This window comes from Vespa velutina, chromosome 8 (genome assembly GCF_912470025.1).
Source record: "Vespa velutina chromosome 8, iVesVel2.1, whole genome shotgun sequence".
Taxonomy (NCBI): Eukaryota; Metazoa; Arthropoda; class Insecta; order Hymenoptera; family Vespidae; genus Vespa; species Vespa velutina.
In genome coordinates this window covers 673,581-695,711 of record NC_062195.1, presented here as the reverse complement: position 1 = coordinate 695,711, position 22,131 = coordinate 673,581, and the positions used below count along the sequence as shown (strand labels likewise).

The following is a 22,131-nucleotide window of genomic DNA, read 5'->3' as shown; positions in this document are numbered from 1 at the left end:
GCAGGCAAACTGATTCGCGAGCTGAGATGTGAGATGAAAAAAAAAAAGAAAAAAAAAAGAAAAACATCTAAACGGAAATATTACCCACTCGTTGAATTTCCTGTTCGCAAGGCCATGAAACATGAACTCATGATAAAAAGGTATAAGAAACAAACACCTCCGGTGCGAGATCAAGCGTGAAAACAGTAAATTTGCACATTAAATAGCAGGATGAAATGAGAAATAATCAATCTTATCGGAAATATATTATGATACAGATCGTGAAGATAAGTGGGTATAATAATAGATAATAATCAAATGATTTATCATTTAACATTGTATATCTACGTTCGTCAAATTTTCTTTTCACTCGCTATGAAACTTTTCAATTTTCATTGATTTTCACATAAATGGAAAACCGATTCGTACTTTCGATAGTAAAAAGTACATTGGAAAACGTTATTCGGATGAATGACGTTAATTGATTTCGATCGACAAGCTCGCTCGTAAAATTTCTATGGATCTTTTACCGTAGCTTGGAATTTTGATTGACTATAAAATAAAAGAAAAAGAGAAAGAAAGAAAGAAAAAAAAGAAAATAATAGGAGAAAGAAAAGAAAAAAATGAAAGAGAACAAAAAAAAGAAAGAAGCACATTCGAAACATCCTCGATATCGTTAATCAAGGTTATTCGCATAAAACGTAAGATAGAGAAATGAAGAGCAAATTTCTAATAAATTCGAATTCTTATCGGAGTTATGAGAATTTTTTCCGGGAAATCTCGTGTCATGATCCACGCGAAAGAATATCACACGCGAGCACTTCGTACGCCGTTCCGTTAGACGAATCTCAATACAAACAAACAAAATTAACTAAACGAGCATTTATTTACTTAAAAAGAAGGATTTAGATAATCAATGGATAAAATTCAAGGTCTTATTTATTAACGACAAAGTTCGCGAGAAAGATGACCTTGACATTGAGCTTAGATGTGTCTTTTCAATTATTTTATGTGAATCAAATTCGTGGTATTTATTTTGTTTTGCATGTTCAAGCGTGTGTATATATATATATATATATATATATATATATATATATATATATATATATATATATTTACGTATTTCGTTATTAAAAATAAAAATTTATATATATTGATTAGATCTTTCTCCGAAAACACGTTCTTCGCATCATTCTGAATATTTGTTTCGTAACAGAAGCTGTTACATACATAAAGAGAAAGAGAGAGAGAGAGAGAGAGAGAGAGAGAGAGAGAGAGAGAGAGAGAGAGAGAGAGAGAGAGAGAGAGTTCGAAGCTTTTCTCCGAAAGCTAAAAATAAATTTATCAATTCGATGGGTAACGGTCGGTAAAGGAAGATTAAGAGGACGGTGAAAAAAAAAAAAAAGGAAAAAGAAAGGGAAAAAAAGAAAAGAAATGGAAAAGGAAAAGGAGAAAAAGAAGAAGAAAAAATAAAGGGAAAGAAAAGAAAAGAAAAAAAAAAAAATATTAAGCCGTAAATAATCGCGATACGTGTCACGTGGCAATGCGAAAAAGCTCTCTCGCAGTACTCGATATATCCGATGCATTTTTCCGAAGATGCACTGGTCAGAAGGAGTGCATTGTGAAGAGGGCAGGGATGACCCCTTTCACTGTAGCACGTTGGTACGGTCGCGTATATAAAGAGCCGAAGCATCTGACGAAGAAGCACAAGTACCAACCCATCTGCATCCCAAGCTCCCCGACCGGTGTCTGTGTGACCGAGAGAGATTATGTACACTATTAAGGTAGGTATATTCGAGTTTCTCACTGTCACTCTCTCTTTCTCTCTATTTATCCATCCATTAATCTATCCATCCATCAATTTCTCTATCTCTCTCTTTCTCTGTCTCTGTTTCTCTCTAATAGTCATCTTCGTAAATCGGCGCGTGCGGCCACACGCGCCACGAAGATGAGACGGTAGCTTCAAAAAGTTCGCTCACGACGTCCTAAGATAAGTCTTACGCCGGTTAACATCGAGAAAACACGACGCGTTAACGCGACCATGTCCCGCAATAGATTTTCAAATTTGTGAATAAATTTTCCCTATCGAGAATTTATCCCGAACGCGTATCGCGAGTTTTCTTAACGACTCTCAATTTCTATCCATTTCTCGTGAGTTCCCTTTGTTAAGGATCGATCAATCGTGAGATGGGGGATGAATAGACGGAGGTACGTTGACACGGATACTCCAAATCAACTTTTCTTCTCATTTCTACGTCTCTTCTATTCTTCCTGTCAATCTCTTCGTATATCTTGGTAAAATGTTACTCTTGACTCTACTTTTTCTTTCCTCTACTTCTTTTTTTTTTTTTTTTTTACGATTTCATTTTACTTCATTTTGTTTTTATTTTTCGACGAAAAAAAAAATCTTTACAAATGTCACGAGGATTTTTCGCGATACTGTAAATGCTTCCTCCTGCGAACATATCTCCTTTGATCCATGGATCTCTCTTTCTCTCTGTGTACATTCGATCGTTCTATGGCTCGATACTCATCGAAGCCTTTACCGTATATCACGGCTCGATAGAAAGAACAAAATAAAAAAACAAAAAAAAAAAGAATAAAAGAAAAAAGAAGAAAAGAAAAAAGATCGGGATGTGTAGCCAGATTTCGAAAAAAATGAGACGCGTATAATACAAAAACTAGAGGAAAAAGAAAATATATAATAATCGATCGATCAATCGATGGATCGTCCGTAATCGCCAACGTTACGTGGGTTTCCGCGAACTTCGCTCACGCAAACGATAAAATTTGTTTATAACGTAGAATTTGCAACGACGTAATGCCGCAAATCTTACGCAGCGTTCCTTAAGTATTTCGCAATATCCTCTTGTGCACATGGAACACGTGATAGCCTCTCTCTATCTATCTTTCTCTTTGAGGAGTAAAGTTTCACCAGAGATAAATGCAAAAGAAAAAAGAATTAACGTAAAAAATATAAGAAAAGAAAAAGGAAGTAACGGCAGCCTTAGCGAGATATAATCGAATTCGATCATTGAACGATTCATAAGAAAAATAATATCGATAGGAAGAAACGTTGAAATGTTTTATCTTCTTCCTCTCTCTTCCTCTCTCTCTTTCTCTCTCTCTCTCTCTTTCTCTCTTTTTTATTTTAAATCTTTAAAAAGATCTTCTCGCTTTTTCTTTCTTCTCCGACATAATCGAATTAAATCATAATGTTTTCATTTAAATTTACTTTCCTTAACTTATCGTCAGTGGAACATCAGCGGAAAAGCTTTCTTCGTTGTTTCGCTTGCGTATAGATAAAGAAGAATTGCGGGTATAAATTTTATAAAAGGGCATAAGGTTTCGCGTGATGGTTGTTAAGACGAATACGGTGTAATTCGTGGTTACAAAACGAGAAAGCACCACGATGACACGTTTTCACCGTGGAATGGCATTCGTTAAGCAATAAAATATGCGACATCAATGAATCGCATGGAATATTTTGTTACGCACACGCAGATCTCTCCGGTTAACTCTTGAATTCGATCCTCCATCTTTTTCTTTCTTTCTTTTCTCCCTTCGAAATCTCTCACCGTGTCTCGCACGGCTTTTCGTATCTTGTTTGACAAAAAAGAAGAGAAAGAAAAAAGAAAAGGAAAGAGAAGAGAAGAAAAGAAAAGAAAAGAAAAGAAAAGAAAAGAAAAGAAAAAATATTAATCGAACGTTCCGCGAAAAAAATCGAGCCCGTGTTCAATGTAAAAGGTTAATATTACTCGATGATTACGTTTTTTATAGCCACGTCATGTAACTTGTCGGACATAATGCAGAAAAATTATTTAAAAATACTACGGTAACATATACGATCTCTCGTGATATTGTATTTCCTCTTGATGTTTTTTCTTTTTTTCTTCTTTTTTTTTTACGTAAACACGTACGTACGTACATAGTTAGATACATATGTTTTTCAATGGCTCTATCCTTCCTCAAACGATATCATTGTCATATGAACCCGTTGCACATCTGTCTCCCTGTCGATCTCACTCGACGTTATTTCCGCTATGACTAGCGAGATCAAAATAAAAAAAGTTCGAAATTTGCCTTCGCAAGATACGACCAATCACGATCCATTCCTTCGATCGGTATTCTAGTTGAACGATCATGGAAAATGTGACTTTCGAATCGTAAAAATGTGGTTAGTGCCTTGGGCACGCCCGATGCATCTCTCGCTGCATCATCGAGTCTCCTGCATGATCATTTGACCTTATGAATGAAGGAGCATCCTCCTGCAATGTCGGTTCTTCTTCTTTTTCTTCGTTCTTTCATAATCCGTCTCTCTCTCTTATTACACGTTACCTAGAACCGGTGGATGCGCCGTCATTACCGGGTTTGTAATTCCTATTCCAACTCGTGCAACACTTATGAAATTTTCCTCACTTTGTCATTTTCTCGCTCGCCAAGCGTAATAACGGACATACGAATCGATTAGCATTTTAGATTCCACTGATAAGCTACGTGGCAATGGTTATCATCTTTGATAAAGACAACGATAATGTATAGATTAGCACGAATAGACCGTGCAAAGAAATACATCATCATTGTTACTACTGTCATTCGATTTAAGAATTCATTGAAATACGTATCTCTTTATCGATATCGCTTAAAAACTAGATATTAGTGGACAATTTTAATAGAGGACAAACGACAAGATCAACAAGATTTCTTTCGTCACGGAGATGAAAATTTGCAAACGAAATTACACGCTCGTTTAGGTCTGGGAGAAAAAGAAAAAAAAAAAAAAAAAAAAGAAAAGAAAAGAAAAATATGTACCTACTTGGCGTACACTTGGTACCACTTTTGTGTTGCCATTACGCTGCATTTCATAATGCATTTGTAATGTCATTTGCAACTGACGTAACTGCGCTCTCGGTACAGTCTCTCTCTATTTCTCTCTCTCTCTCTCTCTCTCTCTCTAAGCATTATCATCTTCAGTTGCCCTTTTGCAGACACGTTCCACAGAGCCACGCCATGCCACGCGCGGTTGTTACTTTCACGAATTCTATGAATATTTGAACGTACCCAAAAGGCATTACAAATGGTATTCCCGATACAGTGGCCTTTTGTTTTCACTATTCGCGAATACCTTATACTAATGCTATGGCCAATTTGTTCGTTTTTTTTTTTTTTTTCTTTTGTTCGAGCCTATTAATTCGATCGAAGTGGAAAATTTACATTTAAAAGTGGTACCAAAAGAGATAACGACCTATTCACACGAATTCATTTTTCATTCGGTATACTCGTCTTATAATTTCACGGGTGAAAATTATTATTTTCTAATAATTGTTTCCAATAAGAAATAAAAAGGATCTCAATTAATTCTTTTCGATTTTCGTATCTTCTTCCATTTTAATTTTATACGACGTTAAATAGATGCTTCGTATCATCTCTTAATAAGGTCAATTATCGAAAGTTTCTTACGTATACTCATCGTGACGTGCGAATTAGCATATTTCAAAGAAGACATTTGAATGTATAAAAGAATAAGACGCAAACGTTTGGTAAACGTTCGTACATTAAAACAAAAAAAAAAAAAAAACAAAAAAAAAGATAATATCTAAGAAAGGTATACACGAATCTTGTTGCAGGTGTTGGTGGGTCTCGTACTCTGTACGGCAGGAACCTTTGGCGCACCTCAACGACCATCGGGTGGCGCTGACAAGGATGCGGTGATTACGTCTCAACAACTCGAAGTTAATTTCGATGGCAATTACGTAAATAAGTAAGTCGATTGGTCGAAACGTTCGGCGTAGAAATCAAAATGCTTCGACGAAGGAGAGAAATGTTCTGTCAATGTTCGTGTCTGTCAAAATGTCATAAGCCAATGCGAGCCTTTCTCTTTTCAAAGAGACCCTTTTAACATCAATTAAAATTCGTTTCACGCGTTGCTCGTGTCGGTGTTGTCGTTTCAAAGACGAGCGCAGAAGTTTCTTTTCTTTTCTTTTTTTTTTTTCTTTCCCCCCTTTCTTTTTACTTTTCAAAATTGAAACACCTCAGACACATCGGAGGAAGGTCTTACGAAAATAAAATACTTTAGACCTTTGCTAATAAAAAAAAAAAAAAAAAAAAAAAAAAAAAACGAAAACAAAAAGAAAAGAAAATAATAGTGAAGATATTGAATCGGCGACAGAACGTTTCTTCGATCGAGCCCAAAGATCGATCGAACGATCGAACGATAACGTCAGATCCGAGTCCCATTTCGCATGGACGAATGCCGGTAGTTTGCCAGTGGCCGGTATTCGCAACGCATAACGTTAAATGCGGCTCCATTAGCATACAAGAGAAAAGTTACAATGGACAGAAGACAAGAAGGCAAGTACCTGCCTAATGACGTTCGCTACGTTCACACGCGGACGCGCACGATTCTCGCCCACACTACTGCCGACGATGATCCTTCTATCGTCGTTGTTGTTCTTTCTCTCTCTCTCTCTCTCTCTCTCTCTCTTTTCTTTTCTTCCTTTCTTTTTTTTATTTCTTTTTTTTTTTTAATACTCCTTTCTTTTTTTACCCGAACGACGAGGTATTGTTAGCAGCGAGTAGGTCGCGCTACTTGTTGCGGCATTCGACTTTTTTATACATACACACACACACACACACACACACACACACACATATATATATATATATATATATATATATTACCTTTCACCCTCTTATCCCAGCTTACTCAGCATTTTCTAATGTTTAGCTTCGAAACGAGCAACGGCATCAGTCATCAGGAATCCGGTCAACCTAAACAAGTGGATAACGAGACTCCAGTAGTTTCTCAGGGTTCGGACTCTTATACGGCGCCGGATGGACAACAGGTTAGCATCACGTACGTCGCCGATGAAAATGGATTCCAGGTTCAAGGTTCGCACATCCCAACGGCACCTCCAATCCCTCCAGAAATCCAAAGGGCGCTCGAATGGAACGCGGCTCACCCTGAGGAGGACGATGGTGGTCAAGCCAGACCGATCCCGAGAGGTAATCTCTATCTCTATTTCTCTCTCTCTCTCTCTCTCTCTCTTTCTCTCTCTTTCTCGTTAAAATTAAACTATTCGGCAATACGAACTATACCGTAACGTTCCTTCTTTGTCCTTTGGTGGTTTTCATTGATCCTGGTTAAAAGCAACCAAATCTTTACTGTCTGATCGATGCCAACTACTTTACCGTGGCTTTCCTCGATTCCTGTCCCACTCACCCTTGGCATTTCGTTTGTTTCCCTTACCTATCTGTTCAAGAGAGCTTTTGAGAACGATCGATTCTTACGGAATCGTGCCGACCACGATCCCGGCCAAACCAAATCTGCGGCTTTTGATTTCTTCTTTCGCTCGACTAATCGAAAGATCGCTTTACGATATCTCAGAAAGATGTCATTAATCGTGATTTCCTTACTTTGTCACGATTATATTTTCGCAATCGTAAATTTAGCTTATCACGTTTCCTACGAAATCTCCATCTCTATAAGAAAATTGATCAAAAAAATTTAATACGTGATCAATACCCTCGTCGTCTTTTTTTTCCTTTTATAGGTTAAACAGCCAAACTTTACCTCAAACGTGACCTGATTCCAAGCCAGCTTGCCATGGATAGAACCGACCCCGAGCTACCGATGCAAACCATAAAAATAAATATAGTGTGGTATATTAATCTAGGATACACGTAACCGAAGCAAAAAGGCATTGAAATCGGTATATAATAACTATATACTTCCGCGAGATTCTTTATATTTTATTTGTATAGAAGTATGAAGAAGAAAAAAAAAATACTTAAAATGAAAAAACAACAAAAAAAAAAACACAAAAAAAGAAAAAAAAAGAAAGAAAAGAAAAGAAAAGAAAATAACACGTTCTATGAATAATATCGCACCGTTCAGCAATTCACGAAGGATCGTTACCGAGTTGCTTCTCGACCACGCAGCAGCAATCCCTCGTACGCGTGTCATAATTGATGCAGTGCACCGATCCATCCTGATGCGCGTATCGAGCATGCTTAGTATATAGATTATTATATATATATATATAATATATATAAATATATATACTTAACTTGTGATTTTTGTATATAAATAAAAAGAATACATTCTGCCGAAGTCCGAACGAGTTTATTAGAATTTCAATCGTTCATGCTGAACGATCAAATCCCAAATCAAATTGTCCCTTCTCGCCCATTCCTGTCAATCCATTAACTGTATCAATTATATCGTTTTTTATGCAATTCATTTTGCGGAAACAGTGATTATCAAAAAAAAAGAAAAAAAAGAGAAAAAACAAAAATACCTATATATTTTGTAATTATTCTTGACTTTCTTCTTCTTCTTCTTCTTCCCAATTTCTTGCATTTCGATATTGTACAATATTTCTTTCTTTTCTTTCTTTTTTTCTGTTTTTTTTTTTTTTTCTTTTTCCTAATAAAAGTATAGTAATAACTGTTATTACCAGACTCTTATAATGTTCGATAATTGGTTGTATTTTTGTATCAAGATCGTGATGTACTATTTTGAAAATTTTGCTCTTACAACAATATCAAACATCTTCCCACGTAATTTCGTTCGTATAGTCATGAATTTATTTACGATTACTTTTAAAAAGGTTCGATCAAACGTCACGTTGCTTTTAGTAAAAATTTCATTTGAATCTATAGGAAGCACTCTAGACTATCATTTATTGATTTTGGTTCGTACCATACGTTCGAGTTAAACTCGAGGTCATATAAATCCAAAGTCGATAGACATTACTTTAGACGTTAGTTTAAGTGCAATGTTTGATACTCTAATTCATCGTTGATCAATATTATAAGAAAGAATGGTAAATCGATTTATAGTCTTGTAGAAATCTCGTCCTCGAGGTCGTCGTTCTCATAATTTATCAAATAATCTTTGATCTTTGATTATGGCTTCGAAGGAGGCAATAATTTTTTTACTTGGAGGTTAAAACCCGATGATCTCGTGCAAAGTGTAATTACAATTTATTATTTCGTATATCTTATTTGTAAAGACTCAAGTGAAAGTAGAATGGATGATTGGTGTAAGTTATACTTATTAAATATCGACGAGTAGTTGTCTTACATAACGTGAATTAACCAAATGATACTTATGAGTACGATGGGTAACTTGTTTCCTGATTCGTCTTCCCAATTTATGTAAATGAAAATAATAAAATTCACAAAAGAGTCCAGTCTATAAATTATTTTCACTTTGTTATCACGATATGTCGTTTAAAGAGAAATTCTTTATTAGTCACTTTTTGCTTTATTAAAAGAAATAATAGAAATTTTATAAAGGAAAATAAAAAATAAAAAATAAGAAAGTTCCTTAATAAACATATATAATATCACCCCATAAGATCACCCTATACCACCAAGAGAATATATATTTTGTTTTATGATCGATAAAATAAATTACAAACGTACGCATAAAATGAAAGGAGAAAACTATACAATATGATTTATATTTCATAAGAATATTTGAATAATACAAGAATATTATTAGAAGGCAACGAACGACATATATATGTGCCTATAAGTTTACTTTTTGTTACATGTATTAGCAAGATCGTTAAACGTCTTAATTATGAGCTTTCTAGTCGTAGGATCAAATAATTCCTGAATGGATTGATGCCCATTGATTATGCACAATCTGGCATGACTGATTCTAGAAATGGTCCTTTCTTTCTTCTATACGTCTCTCTTTTTGTCATTAACGTTACCGCAAGAATGTCAAACGTGAAAACGCTATTATGATCGATGACACTTTTCGCAATACGTGTTGTGATTCACTCCCACGTAAGTTATGTAAAACTTTCGTTATGAGATAATCAAAAATCTTAACGTCGATCTAGCAATGAATACGAATCGCGCTTTGATCGTCCAATCAACGATCAATGGTTTAACCTATTAACTATTCATTTCCTAATGAAATCGAATCAAAGACTATTCATGAGATCAAGTTAATGAAAAAGCATTGTCTATCATGCTATATTATATTAGACAATTGTGTAAATCAACATTGCTATAATATCCGTTACAGTAATTAAGAGCAATTAAAACGATGAACAATTGACGAGTTTCAATAACAACGAACGTTTTCTTTAACGTAACACTGTATCTCACACCAAGTATATAATACATTACTTTCACATGAGGGTACCGTTTAGCATCATTTCTCACTTATGTATTGCGATTGCTAATCGTTACGTTAAAACCGATGTGCTTACAGAGGCCGTGTCATTGAAACCTGTAACTCTGTTATCAAAACAAATGTTAAGTAAAAAAATAAGGATCTATATATTTCAAAAAACTGTTGGAAAAATTAATAATTCATGACTATGCATAATGTATGAATAATTTATAATTGTCTCTATATAGACATCTACTTGTTTATTTCAATGATAATCCTTTTTTTACTTTTTTCTCTTTTCAACTATAAATCACAACAATTCTTATCGATTGATTATAAGATCAAATGATTATGCGCGATAAAGAAAATTATCGTATACGTGCTTTTGATACGTACACACCTACGTTTTGTACGTAAAATAATAAAGAAAGATAAATGTAATTCTTTTATCAACGTATTAATTATTATTAACGGATAATCAAATTTTCACGTTTAATTAATTTTATTCAATGTGAATGATTGAACGAAAGAATCCAAGAATCTCTTATTAATATGAATATGAAATTTCTACGATTAGAAAGATCTGTTAGATATTGGTCAAGCAAAGCTTGAACCGGTATCATCGAATGACATTTGGCGCAATATGTCGACGCGGGTTGGTTCTATGTATATAAAAGGTGGGCGCTGCGGTTAAATCATCGTCAGTAACGTCCAACCGGTGGTGTCCACATGAAACTGAAGTGAAGTAATAAAGGTATCTCTTGCGTTTTACCGACAATTGATCACTATTCGATACGTCAGCTTTGACATTTTCAAATCGCATCAAAGATAGATACTTTTTAATTCATATTCGAATTAGTACATAAATCATTGGACTTGCACGTAACTAATCGCAAAGACAATATCGAATAATAATTGTCGTACAATAATCATCAAAAAGTTATTTAAAATCTTTTTCTTTTTCTTTTCATTACAACCATTTCAATAGAATTGTCAACAATTTATGATCACTTATATAATTATGAGAAGAACTTTTTGTGACGATGGAAAAAGAAGGAAAAAGAAAAAGGAAAGGAAGAAAAACGCGATAGAAAAAAAAAAGCGAAAGAAAAGAAGAGAATAAGAAATTTAATTAAATTAAATTAAATTACATTAAATTAAATGAAAGAAAAAAAAAGAAAAAGAAAAAAAAACTAGAGACATTAATTTTTCACTTTCAGATAGAAAATGACAGGCAAGATTATCCTTTTGAGTTTGTTAGCGACAATGGTAATGGCGGCAAATGAACCGATTGCCATTGTACGTCAATCACAAGACATCAGCCCGGATGGTAGTTTTTACGCGAAATGGGAAACCGCTAATGGTATAACCGTTGAAGAACAGGGTAGTTTGAAGAATGTCGGTTCGAAGGACGAAGCCGAGGAAGTTCAGGGATCAGCTGCTTGGACAGCTCCGGATGGTACAAAGGTCAATCTTGGATGGCTGGCTAACGAAAATGGTGCCGTTTTCGAGGGTTCCCATTTGCCAACACCACCACCGACCCAACCAATTCCTGCCGCCATTCAACGTGCTCTCGACTGGATAGCTACTCATCCATACAAAGAAGATAACAAGAATAAACTTTAAACGTTTATACTCTTATTTGTATATTGTTATTATTAATGTAAAATATATTTTATTTTATTAACACAAAAACAAACACTTTCGATCAGTTCTAATTTTATTTTTTATTCCTTTCCTCATTCCGATTATTATTATTTTAATTAAAAAATTTTCACCAAGGTAAAATAATAATTAATTGGGATGATATTTGTACTAATCTTCTAATTGCTCTAGTCAAAGATTTACGACCGACCGATAGAAATATTTAATGGGCAATATTAAATAGCAGAAAGAAAGGAGAAAGGAATTTCAATAGTCGAGCGCAGAACTGCATAACCTTCATTATTTGCTCTTTAATGAATTCGTCTTTCCATTAATCCCTCTTCAAGATAGGATCATTACATTTCTTTCCCCCGATTTACTTTTTTTCCCTCTCCTTTACTTATTTTTTTTTTTTTTTTTTTTTTTTTTTTTTTTTTTTTTTTTTTTTTTTAATTCCAAGACTTTATTCGTTTCTATACGCACGCGGTGAATATGGTCAACAACAAAAAAGTCGATATTTGAATCTTGTAGATTATTTGTAAATTATTTGTAAATTATTTGTAAATTATTTGTAATCTTTCTTCTCTTGTCATTGATAATAAATATGTTTTCTTTCGTTTCAATTAATTTCATTTGAAATACACACGACACCTATATTATAATGCAAATATAAATGATTAATTCATCATAATTATCTATCAGAGAAGTTATTCTCACTTTATCGCAAATGCGTCTGCATATGAAATACGTCTGCACACTTAGGTAGTCGCAATGCTCAAACCTGATTGTCATTCATTTCTTAACTGCATAATAATAATCCCAATCGTTCGTTATAAAGGCCAATTTTCATCATTTTATGCATTTGAAAATCTAGGTTGGGGACGGCCTTATATTGTAAATAAAATAAAAAAATTGAAAAAAATTTACACTCATGCGTACGCATTTTATGAATTAATATTACATAAGCGTCACTTTAAGAAGAAAATATCTCTTCTAAGCATCACGATCGTTAACTGTCATCGTTGTCGTCTCTGTTCGTTTGAATTGCATCCGTCTATGACACTCGTGAAAAGAAAAAAAAAAAAAAAAAAAAGAAAAAAAGAAAGAATATCTTCACGTATGTAAACAAAACTTGGATCATGTCATGGAACGTCATTAGGAATGCCAGAAGTGACAAAGTGCTTTGCTCAAATGAAGAAGTCAGTAAGAAAGTGAATATATCTGTACATGTACATTTTTATATATATTTGTTCGTAATACACACACATACACACACATATAAAACCAAATGACTCGCAAGTACAAATGCAATGCCGAAAGTATGCAAGGCACGTATCTCAGACACCTATTCGATAATTAATACACAATGGTTATCGCGTAATACAAAAATGAATTCTTTAGCATACAACTCTTTATTACAATAACAAATTTTGCCCAACTCTTTTTTTTTTTTTCTTTTTTTTTTTTTTTACTATCTTTGTAATATCAATATTTTTTTTTCGAAATCTGAAATGAAAAAAAGAAAGGCACCTATATACCTATATATGATTATTAAATTTTTATGGAAATATGGTTATGGATAGAGCGATTAATACGAAAATAATTACATAAAACAATATGGATGTTGTAATAAATTTATCGTAGAAAACTATCGATAAATAACGTAATCATATCACTGAAATTTATCACATTGCCCAATTTTTGCTTATTTCGCTTCAGCGAAGCATATTTTGTCACTAAATATATCCCTCTTTTACATTCATCTACATTACAATAATAATGTATAACGATTAATAAAAAAAAATTTAAATATGTACATATATGAATTGGATCAGTTGAGATTAGAAATCAAAAGACATTGGTAAAATTTGAATCGATCTGAATTCCACCCCCGCAATCGTAGAAAAACTTTTCGATGCGTTTAAACGATGGAAAGTATAATGTCAATCGATTGCATAAATCTAACTCATAAGATGATATAAGTCGGTATTATTCACGTAGTAAAATTTCAAAGCGAGTTGATCGTTCGTTTCATCGGTGAAAGTTCAGCAAAGATACCATCTCGAGTTCCGGTTCCTTAACCCTTGGAGGCGTGCGCGACATCGGCCATGTCAAATTGAGTAGACGCTCTCGCTCGTGCAAACATAGGTACTGTTATTGTTAGAAAGCTTCGAGAAACGACGCTATAAGTTCAATCAACGGGATCCGATTCGAAAGGTTACACGATCATCTTTCGTCGTTCACTAATAAAAATCCTTGACGAAAGTGAAAAAAGATAGAAAAAAGAAAAAAAAGAGAGAGAGAGAGAGAGAGAAAAGAGATAAAAACGGAATAAACGCTTTCCGTATGGTGTGTATAATTTGGAAATTATGTAATCCTTGAGAATTCTTATCGTACGATCTGTCTGTTTGATTGATTAATGACAATTATGTAAGATCCATTTCGACAAAAAAAAAGAAAAAAAGAAAAAAAGAAGAAGAAATGATTCGTCGATGTTTGCCTCTATCTATCGTTTAACTTTCTAATGTAGAAAATAAGACAAAAAAGAAAGTAGAAAATTTGTCCGTTTTTTAAATTCTAATTTGTTCCTTTACAACGACTCATAGATTTTGCTTTTAATAATAAATTTTAATTCAAGATATTTACTACTTTTTATGGTTACATCTTAAACTTCGTTCGATACGTTAGAAAACGTACAAGTAGTATGTAGATAGTAGACGTAGACGTTTTTAATCAGCCAAACTGTAGAAAGTGGAGCGCACGTAGGACGACGCCTTCTAAATGAATCATAAATCTCATCGATTTAAATATTCTCTCGTGACTTCTACGAGACTTCCTAGATCATTATTCAAATTCATTAGGAAGTAATAATAATCAACAATAATTTCCTATGTTTTAATCAAGGTCGTGTGACAAAAAATCGTGTGACTTTTCTCCTGGGATGCAACATTTATTCTCAAACGCACTTTGATATACTTAACGACAGTTAATTACATCGGTTTGCTATTTAAGTAGATATATAAGTGTTTCATATGTCTGTGTGTGTCTGTGTGTGTATATATACGTATAATATATATATATATATATATATATACATATATGCATGTATTATATATAATATATATATATATATATATATTAATATAGTATCGCATAGACGTACAAATAAATATTTACAACAAATTGAACCAGAGTAGTCCATGTTCGAGGTCGGACGTTTAGAAGAGCGAAGGGAATAAGAAATAATTGGGAGAAAAGTAAGAGAAAGAGAAAGATAGGAAGAAAAAGAAAGAGACAGAGAAAATAGAAAAACGAACATAAGTGCGGCGAGACGGCGGCGTCGCGTGAACGGATTAAACTCATCATCGGGCTAAAAAGATCGTCGTTTTATCTCGATCGTAATAATATTTAAAAAGGAGCTGGTGAGATCACACTGGCGTTATAGATTGTCGGTGTTACAGATTATTCTCGTCGTCTTTCGAGGGATGTGCTGCTATCCACTCGAGTGCTTTCTGTATTAAAGCCGGAACTTCCGGTGGTACAGGAAGGTGAGCACCAACTGGTTGAAATCCATTCTCATCCGCCGTATAAGTCAAAGATATTTGTTGGCCATCGTCGCTTGGATAACTGAATGCACCTTGTGCCTCCATAGCTTCGTTCTCTGAGCCAGCGTTCTTTAATTGTCCTTGTTCCTCGGCCTTGATACCATTTCCACTTTCATAACTCCATTTGTATGATCCATCTGGATTTGGACCCTCCTGACTTTGGCTGACAATTGGTATTGGCTCATCAGCTGGAGCTGGAGCCGATGCAGCGTATGCTGCCAGCGTGACAATGGCTACCTATTTGTTTCATGTAAAAATAAATCAAAGAGATAAATATGAATTGTCTTTGATATTTTCATTAAATTCGAGTAATATTTTTACTATCTTATACTTTTGTTTTGTTTTCTTTTTTTTTTTTTTGTTTTTTCTTTTACATGTCACTAATGATTTAATCGAATAATTTAATAGATTTAAAATATTAATCTTTAGAGGAAAAAAAGTTAAAATGAGATTATCAAAAAAGAAAGGAAAAAAGAAAAATACGTGATAGAATGGGCAGTCTCAATAACGTTATTTCAAGGGTCATTCAAAAGTCTGACGAGCTCTGCTCACAGTGGTTAAGCCGTTTTGAGTCAGCCGCGGCAGTAGTAGTAAATCCGAGCGAGTTATTAGGTCAGACCATATTTCATACACGCGCCGCGCTTAACTATCCTTTCGCCTATGTATGTACGAATTAAACGTTGCGTGTAACCGCTCCAACCACCATCCGTTTTGACATCAGATGTACTTACGCGAACAATGTTTCAATATGTACTTCCTATATTTCGAAACGAATCTATTTCTAAATTTATAATACACTTGTAAAATACATACATACATATGTATGCATAGATAATCAATGTAAAAAGAAAAAAGAAAAGTAAATAAAAAAGAAAATAAAGAGGAAATAGAAATCTAATCTAACGGTAGCTATCTCAATAAAAACGATAAAAAAACAAAAAAAAAAAAAAAAAGACAATTATACAATGAAAAATCCTTGGAAGTATCGAAATTCCAAACGTTGGAAATTGTCATCAAGACACCCCCAACACATGATCACCACCCTCATATATTAAAGTATATAAAACCAAATATCGGGAAATAATATCACTGAGAGTATTCTTTGACAAGTGCACAAAATACTTTTATCACGACACCGTTAAATAAACCCGAAGCACCGATTGGATCGAATCGAATCGATGGAAAATCCTCGAAAGCACATCCCGCCCCCCTCCTAACCCTCTTATCTCTCTTTCTCGCGGATCGATTCACCCGATATTCTCTCCATTCTAATACTTCCGATTAAAAGTCTTTTGCGACTCGAAACTTATAAACGCTTACCAATGACGTATACATGCTGCAGCAGTAATCGCTGATGGGCAAGTGTTTATCAAGCCCCGCAGCGCTCGGTGTATATATACCCCTGGAGGCATCACCAATACACCACCGTTTCCGCGGTAACGATGGCCACCATGTTACCAGGAGATACACATGGGACATGCAATAAGAGTGAGCAAGAGAGAGATCGAGAGAGACAGAGAGAGAGAGAGACAGAGAGAGAGAGAGAGAAAGAGAAAGACGAAGAAAGAGAGATTTCTGGGAGGTAAGGGGAAAAGATGGACACCACGGACAAGGGTTACACACGGATCCTCGTTTAACGTTCTTGGCGCTTAATGCATGCGTGCTTGTGCATCTTCGTTCCTTCTCTCTCGCCTGCATTTTCATACATCCATCTGCATCCATGCATCTCTTTTTTCCACACGTTTGTATCGTCGTTCCGTCTTTGTCGTCGTTGTCGTCGATACGTTGAACATTAACCAAGATGGTGGAAGAAGATGAAAGAGGAGGAGGAAGACCAGGATGAGGAGGGGGAGGGGAGGGGGACAACGACACACCGTATATCACTAAGACTACCATCGTCGGGGATCACTATGTCGCACTCTGTGCTAAATGTCATCGGGTCCCAGTTAAAGGATGCTTACTCAATTGTCATAATTTCTTTACCGACTTTTTCCCTCTTTACCACCTCTCCTCTCACTTTCTTTTTCTTTTCTCTTTTTTTTTTTCTTCTTCTTCTTTGTTTTTATTCCTTCTCTTTTTCATTTTCTCCAAGCAAATTGGTATCGTTTTCGTTGAGTCATCGTTAACTCGAATCATCGAAAAGGATATTTCTAAATTTACTGACAAACAATAGTGTACCTATACAAATGATATCTTAAATCTGAACGATTATATATATTTTTTTTTGTTTGTTTGTTTTTTTTTTGTTTTTTTTTTTTTTTTTTTTGGTATGTTTTAATTCATTGTATCACACATATGCGAACCCCTATAATCAACCGAATCATCCAAATGTTCTTCTTGCAAATACCCAATGAATAATCTTTTATCGATATTTTATCGGCAAAATTTCCATTTAATTATTTTCATAGGATTGTAACGTTTAAAGCGTCCTTATTCGGTGATAATCGTACGCTAAACGGGAGGGAACAGGACTTTACTTAGCTGCCACCAGTTTGTTTTCCATGCATGAATAATCAATGTATTAAAGGCCGTCTTTTTACTAGCCGATACTACGCCATAATCGCCGCAATGAGTCACGTATTAGCCGTAATTACCGATAATATTCGTTTTTATCCACGCGCTGTATCTCTTCTCAAAACAATTTATGGGCGCGTTACTTTTGATTTTTAATAAGATTCCATAGTTAATCGGTGCCGTTAGATTATATATTGGATTTTAACCTAAGACGATACCTATTTCAAATTCAATGTGAAAGTTTACGACTTTTTCTATTTCTCTTTTTTTTTTTTTTTTTTTTTTTTTTTTTTTTTTTTTTTATCTTTTTTTCTTCTCCCTTTCTGCCGTTTTCTTTTTTTACATCATTCATTTTTACTTAACTCAAAGAGCACGTTTTAATCGCCGTTAACACATTAAACCGACCTTGTTGTTAAGTAGATACCTTGCATTCGTCTTGTAATTAACTATCAATGCAGACCCGTTGGAATGTCAGAGATCTTTGATAATATACTGATTATTCATGTATTCACATTGATTTTTATTTCTAGAGTAAACAAGGTGTTCCTTTATGGATTACGAATGTTTCACATTTAATCTCATATTTTTCTCTCCTTTTTTTTCACTTTTCTTTTTACTTATTATTTACTTCTTATTTATTGTTTTTCTTTTTTTCTATTTTCATTTTTATTTTTAATATCATAGATTAACCCTACAAGGTAAAAAAGTATCTTTAATTTTCGTTAACAGATCGATTATGATTACGATTTAAAACGTATAATAGTTACATAATATTTAACAATCGTACAATAAACTAAATTGTAAACGGTGAATGATGTATCGGCAAGCGTTAGTTTTCGCATTATTTTCTGAAAAATAAAAGAAATACATCGAATGGTAATAAATTGTATTCTCGAAGGAATGTCAGTTCTTCTCGGTTAGAAGGCAAACGGTTGAAGTTCCCGCGTGATTCACGAACACGTGCGTCATCGATAAGTTTGAAAAATTTTCTTCTGCAATGACATTTGACTTGGAATAAAATACCTATCTGGATATATTGTATATTATTAAATATCGATTTTCTGAACCTTCGAACGATCGATGATACTCGATGACGGAAACGAAACGAAAAAAAAAGAAAAGAAAAGAAAAGAAAAGAAAAAAACAAGAAAATATTTTACACGCGATAGAAATTCAAGTTAATTGTACCAACGAAGTGTATGGGCACGTGGAAAGTTAGCGCGAATAATATATATGTTTGGTCTTTTAATTAGCTGATTTACGTAATACGGGTAATGCACACAAAGGATGTGCGAATAAATATCACATGTGAAAGTACCTAACTAGGTAACGTCCTCAACTGTGTCATTACATGCTAATCCGACGAACTTATCACGTGGATCTCTAACTATTAAGGAATCATAACGACGAATTACTCGACGAGTTCAATTCTTGCTGCATCATAGTGCACGAGTAGAGAAAAGTTATTGGAGATAGACATAGGTAGCCTAACCCCGGCGACGTGACCAATTATACGATCGCTGACATATACATAATAATTTTTCATCTATATACTTATTCATTTATGCGAATTTATATAATTAATCGACGCTTTAAAATGTGACGGATGAATAATACTTTGAACGTATTATTAATACATAATATTTTATATAATTAACGAAAATAGAAATGTTTTCATTAATTAATGATCAATCCAAAAATCATGGTGGAAGTATTCCTTCGGTAATCGTGATATGTTCTTGATTCGCTATCGTGCATCCGTTATGCCGTAACTGACTTCGCCGGGTAAGATTAATGCACAGACACCAGCCAGAGATCTGAATTCACTGCTTATAAGGTTCGCCATGCGGAATACCAAACCGCAGGATGCGCACGTACGAATGCAGGTCGTCGTCGCAAGAGTTCAACGACGTGAACGTCGTCGACAAAATCTTCAATTTTTGACCGATCTCTCTCTCTCTCTCTCTCTCTCTCACTCTACTCGTTCTCAGAAACGTGAAAATATATTACGTTCTTTCGATGATGATCGATGGATCCTACGTTAGGTGACTACTACTTTCGTTCCTTATGAATCGGTTAGACTGAAAAATGAAGAAGAAGAAGACATTGGGAATCCTTTGATTATTTACCATATCGATCGCGTTCGACTGAATTAAAGTTAAAAAAAGAAAAGAGAGAAAAGAAAAAAGAAAAAATCATTGAAAATTCTCAAGTTTTACGCAATTTCATAAAGGGAAAGATATATATATATATATATATATATATATATATAAAAAAAGCAATAAAGACTTTACCATTCGTTTAAAACTCGCTTACACGAAAAGGTTATATGCGCAAGGTATAGGTATAATACTTCAACGATGGCCACTGATGCAATCCTTTAAGTATTATCTTCTCTCTTTCTCTTTTTCTCTTCGTAGAATAGGTAATATCTATAGAATGATCAAATATAATTGCGTCACTATATTGGCTTTAAGCGTTTACCATATATCTACATTAGATGTATATAGATATTGTGTACTTAGTTGGGTACGTTCAACTGGACCTACCGGTTACGCAGTTCGATACCTTTATCTTACATTATCGTTATGAACGTTTTAAGACACGAAGATTAATAATAAGATTTTGATTACTCTAAAAGAAAAGAAATAAAGGAAAAAAAGAAGAAATTGAAAGGAAGAAACAAAAGAAAGAAAGAAAGAAAGAAAAAAAAAAGATACAACTGTACGAAATAGAATAGATTCTAATCGTTCGGACGTTATTGCAATCCTTTTAGTCCGCTAATGGTTCTCTCTTAACGACCTCTCGACCTTAATGCAACTTCCTTGGAATCTTTTACGGATACACACACGTCTCTCTCTCTCTCTCTCTCTCTCTCTCTCTCTCTCTCTCTTCTTTTATATCATTTACGTGTGTAAATACATTAAATTAAGGAAAGTTATGAGAGATAAAATTGCATCGAACGATTAGAAATGAAAAATTATCGATTATGATACTTTACGATCGACGAAATTCGTGTCGCGTCCATTGACGACCTACCTCGACTTATTTCGATTGGACCCCCTATACTTTTATTCATCCTCTAATGTTTTTCTTCTTTATAAATGCATACGTATGTACGTATGTACGTACGTGGATAAATATCTACATACATACATGCGTACAAATACATATATAAATAAACTGGGGTCTTTCATTCAAGTACGCATTCTTGCGAACGAAGGATTCGTGTAAGCGCGTATCCGCGTCTAACCTTTCCTTTTCGACACGGCCTTAGGAACTGCCGATGTACAAGGTATCTCCGTTGCTGCAACAGTCGCTGTATATAGCCACGCATATACTTACATATATGCCTTTAATCGTTAAACCTACTGCTTTACCGTTGATATTTCGAACCTAATTTATGCCAACCAGCCAACTCAGTGGCACCGTTTGCTTTTATCGATCGATGAAATGAAAACGTTTCTTCCTGAATACCTTTTAAAACGTGGCATATTTTCTATGATCCAACGAATCAACAATATCGTCGTCATCGTTCGTATCGTTAACTAATAGAAATTATGCAAGATGTAATAATTATAAATGAGAGGAGGTAAAATATAAGATAAAAAGAAAAAAAAAAAAAAAAAAAGAAAAAGAAACCAAGGTATCATAAATATCATGGACCTTGGCTGAAATTTGGAAGACGCTGCTAATATAACGGATAATAGATTCTTCTCTCGTTTATTATTACGCAGTACTACGAAAGCTATAATGCGTATGCTTGTATATACATACCCATTTATGTATGTCTCTCAAGAATATATAGGAGAGAAAAGGTTCCGAAGGCTTCGTGATTCTCATTGGCAAAAGAAAGAAAGAAAGAAAGAAAGAAAGAAAGAGAAGAGATAAAAACACACCGGAAACGTTCTGTGATCCTCGAGGTCGCTTAAGATTCGTTGAGAAGTTTTTAAAGAATGTCGTCGTTTAACGATCTCCATACTTTTCTCCTATTTTAGAAAAGGATGAATGAAAATCTTAAAGAGAGAGAAAGAGAGAGAGAAAGAAAAGGGGGGAGGGAGAGAATACGTTTGAAAATTTTTAAAGGAATATTTTAATCGTGAGAAAGAGAAGCACCTGCGTACCGTAAGATGAAAGTAAAATTGAATTCGGCATACGTTGCGTCTTCTCGCCTGCGGGTAGGCGCTCTCTTAGAATGTTTGCCGTACATATGTACTTATATGTCAAGGTCGTCTTCTACCGGCACCTTCT

The 22,131-nt window shown here is 34.3% G+C and overlaps 3 protein-coding genes across 3 annotated transcripts; 2 read left to right on the top strand and 1 right to left on the bottom strand.

Annotated features, from left to right (window-relative positions):
• The first annotated feature begins 1,607 nt into the window (after positions 1-1,607).
• On the top strand, positions 1,608-8,092 carry LOC124951351 (endocuticle structural glycoprotein SgAbd-1-like). The gene is made up of 4 exons (XM_047499628.1): positions 1,608-1,763; positions 5,607-5,740; positions 6,707-6,984; positions 7,533-8,092. Exons 1-4 carry the CDS (start codon positions 1,749-1,751, stop codon positions 7,535-7,537), a joined length of 432 nt encoding a protein of 143 aa, XP_047355584.1. The 5' UTR covers positions 1,608-1,748; the 3' UTR covers positions 7,538-8,092.
• Positions 8,093-10,555: 2,463 nt separating this feature from the next.
• LOC124951352 (endocuticle structural glycoprotein SgAbd-8-like) lies at positions 10,556-11,823 on the top strand. Its single transcript, XM_047499629.1, has 2 exons — positions 10,556-10,871; positions 11,338-11,823. The coding sequence occupies exon 2, from the start codon at positions 11,345-11,347 to the stop codon at positions 11,741-11,743; it is 399 nt and encodes a 132-aa protein (XP_047355585.1). The 5' UTR covers positions 10,556-10,871; positions 11,338-11,344; the 3' UTR covers positions 11,744-11,823.
• Positions 11,824-12,985: 1,162 nt separating this feature from the next.
• Positions 12,986-16,860, bottom strand: LOC124951350 (endocuticle structural glycoprotein SgAbd-4-like). The gene is made up of 2 exons (XM_047499627.1): positions 16,687-16,860; positions 12,986-15,603 (listed from the first exon to the last, which is right to left on the bottom strand). The coding sequence occupies exons 1-2, from the start codon at positions 16,843-16,845 to the stop codon at positions 15,217-15,219; spliced, it is 546 nt and encodes a 181-aa protein (XP_047355583.1). The 5' UTR covers positions 16,846-16,860; the 3' UTR covers positions 12,986-15,216.
• Positions 16,861-22,131: the final 5,271 nt, after the last annotated feature.

Coding starts and splice junctions, on each gene's coding strand:
- LOC124951351 (XM_047499628.1), top strand. Junction 5,741..6,706: donor GATGGCAATTACGTAAATAA/GTAAGTCGATTG, acceptor TCTAATGTTTAG/CTTCGAAACGAGCAACGGCA.
- LOC124951352 (XM_047499629.1), top strand. CDS start 11,345: ATGACAGGCAAGATTATCCTTTTGAGTTTGTTAGCGACAATGGTAATG.
- LOC124951350 (XM_047499627.1), bottom strand. CDS start 16,845: ATGTCCCATGTGTATCTCCTGGTAACATGGTGGCCATCGTTACCGCGG. Junction 15,604..16,686: donor GCAGCATGTATACGTCATTG/GTAAGCGTTTAT, acceptor TGAAACAAATAG/GTAGCCATTGTCACGCTGGC.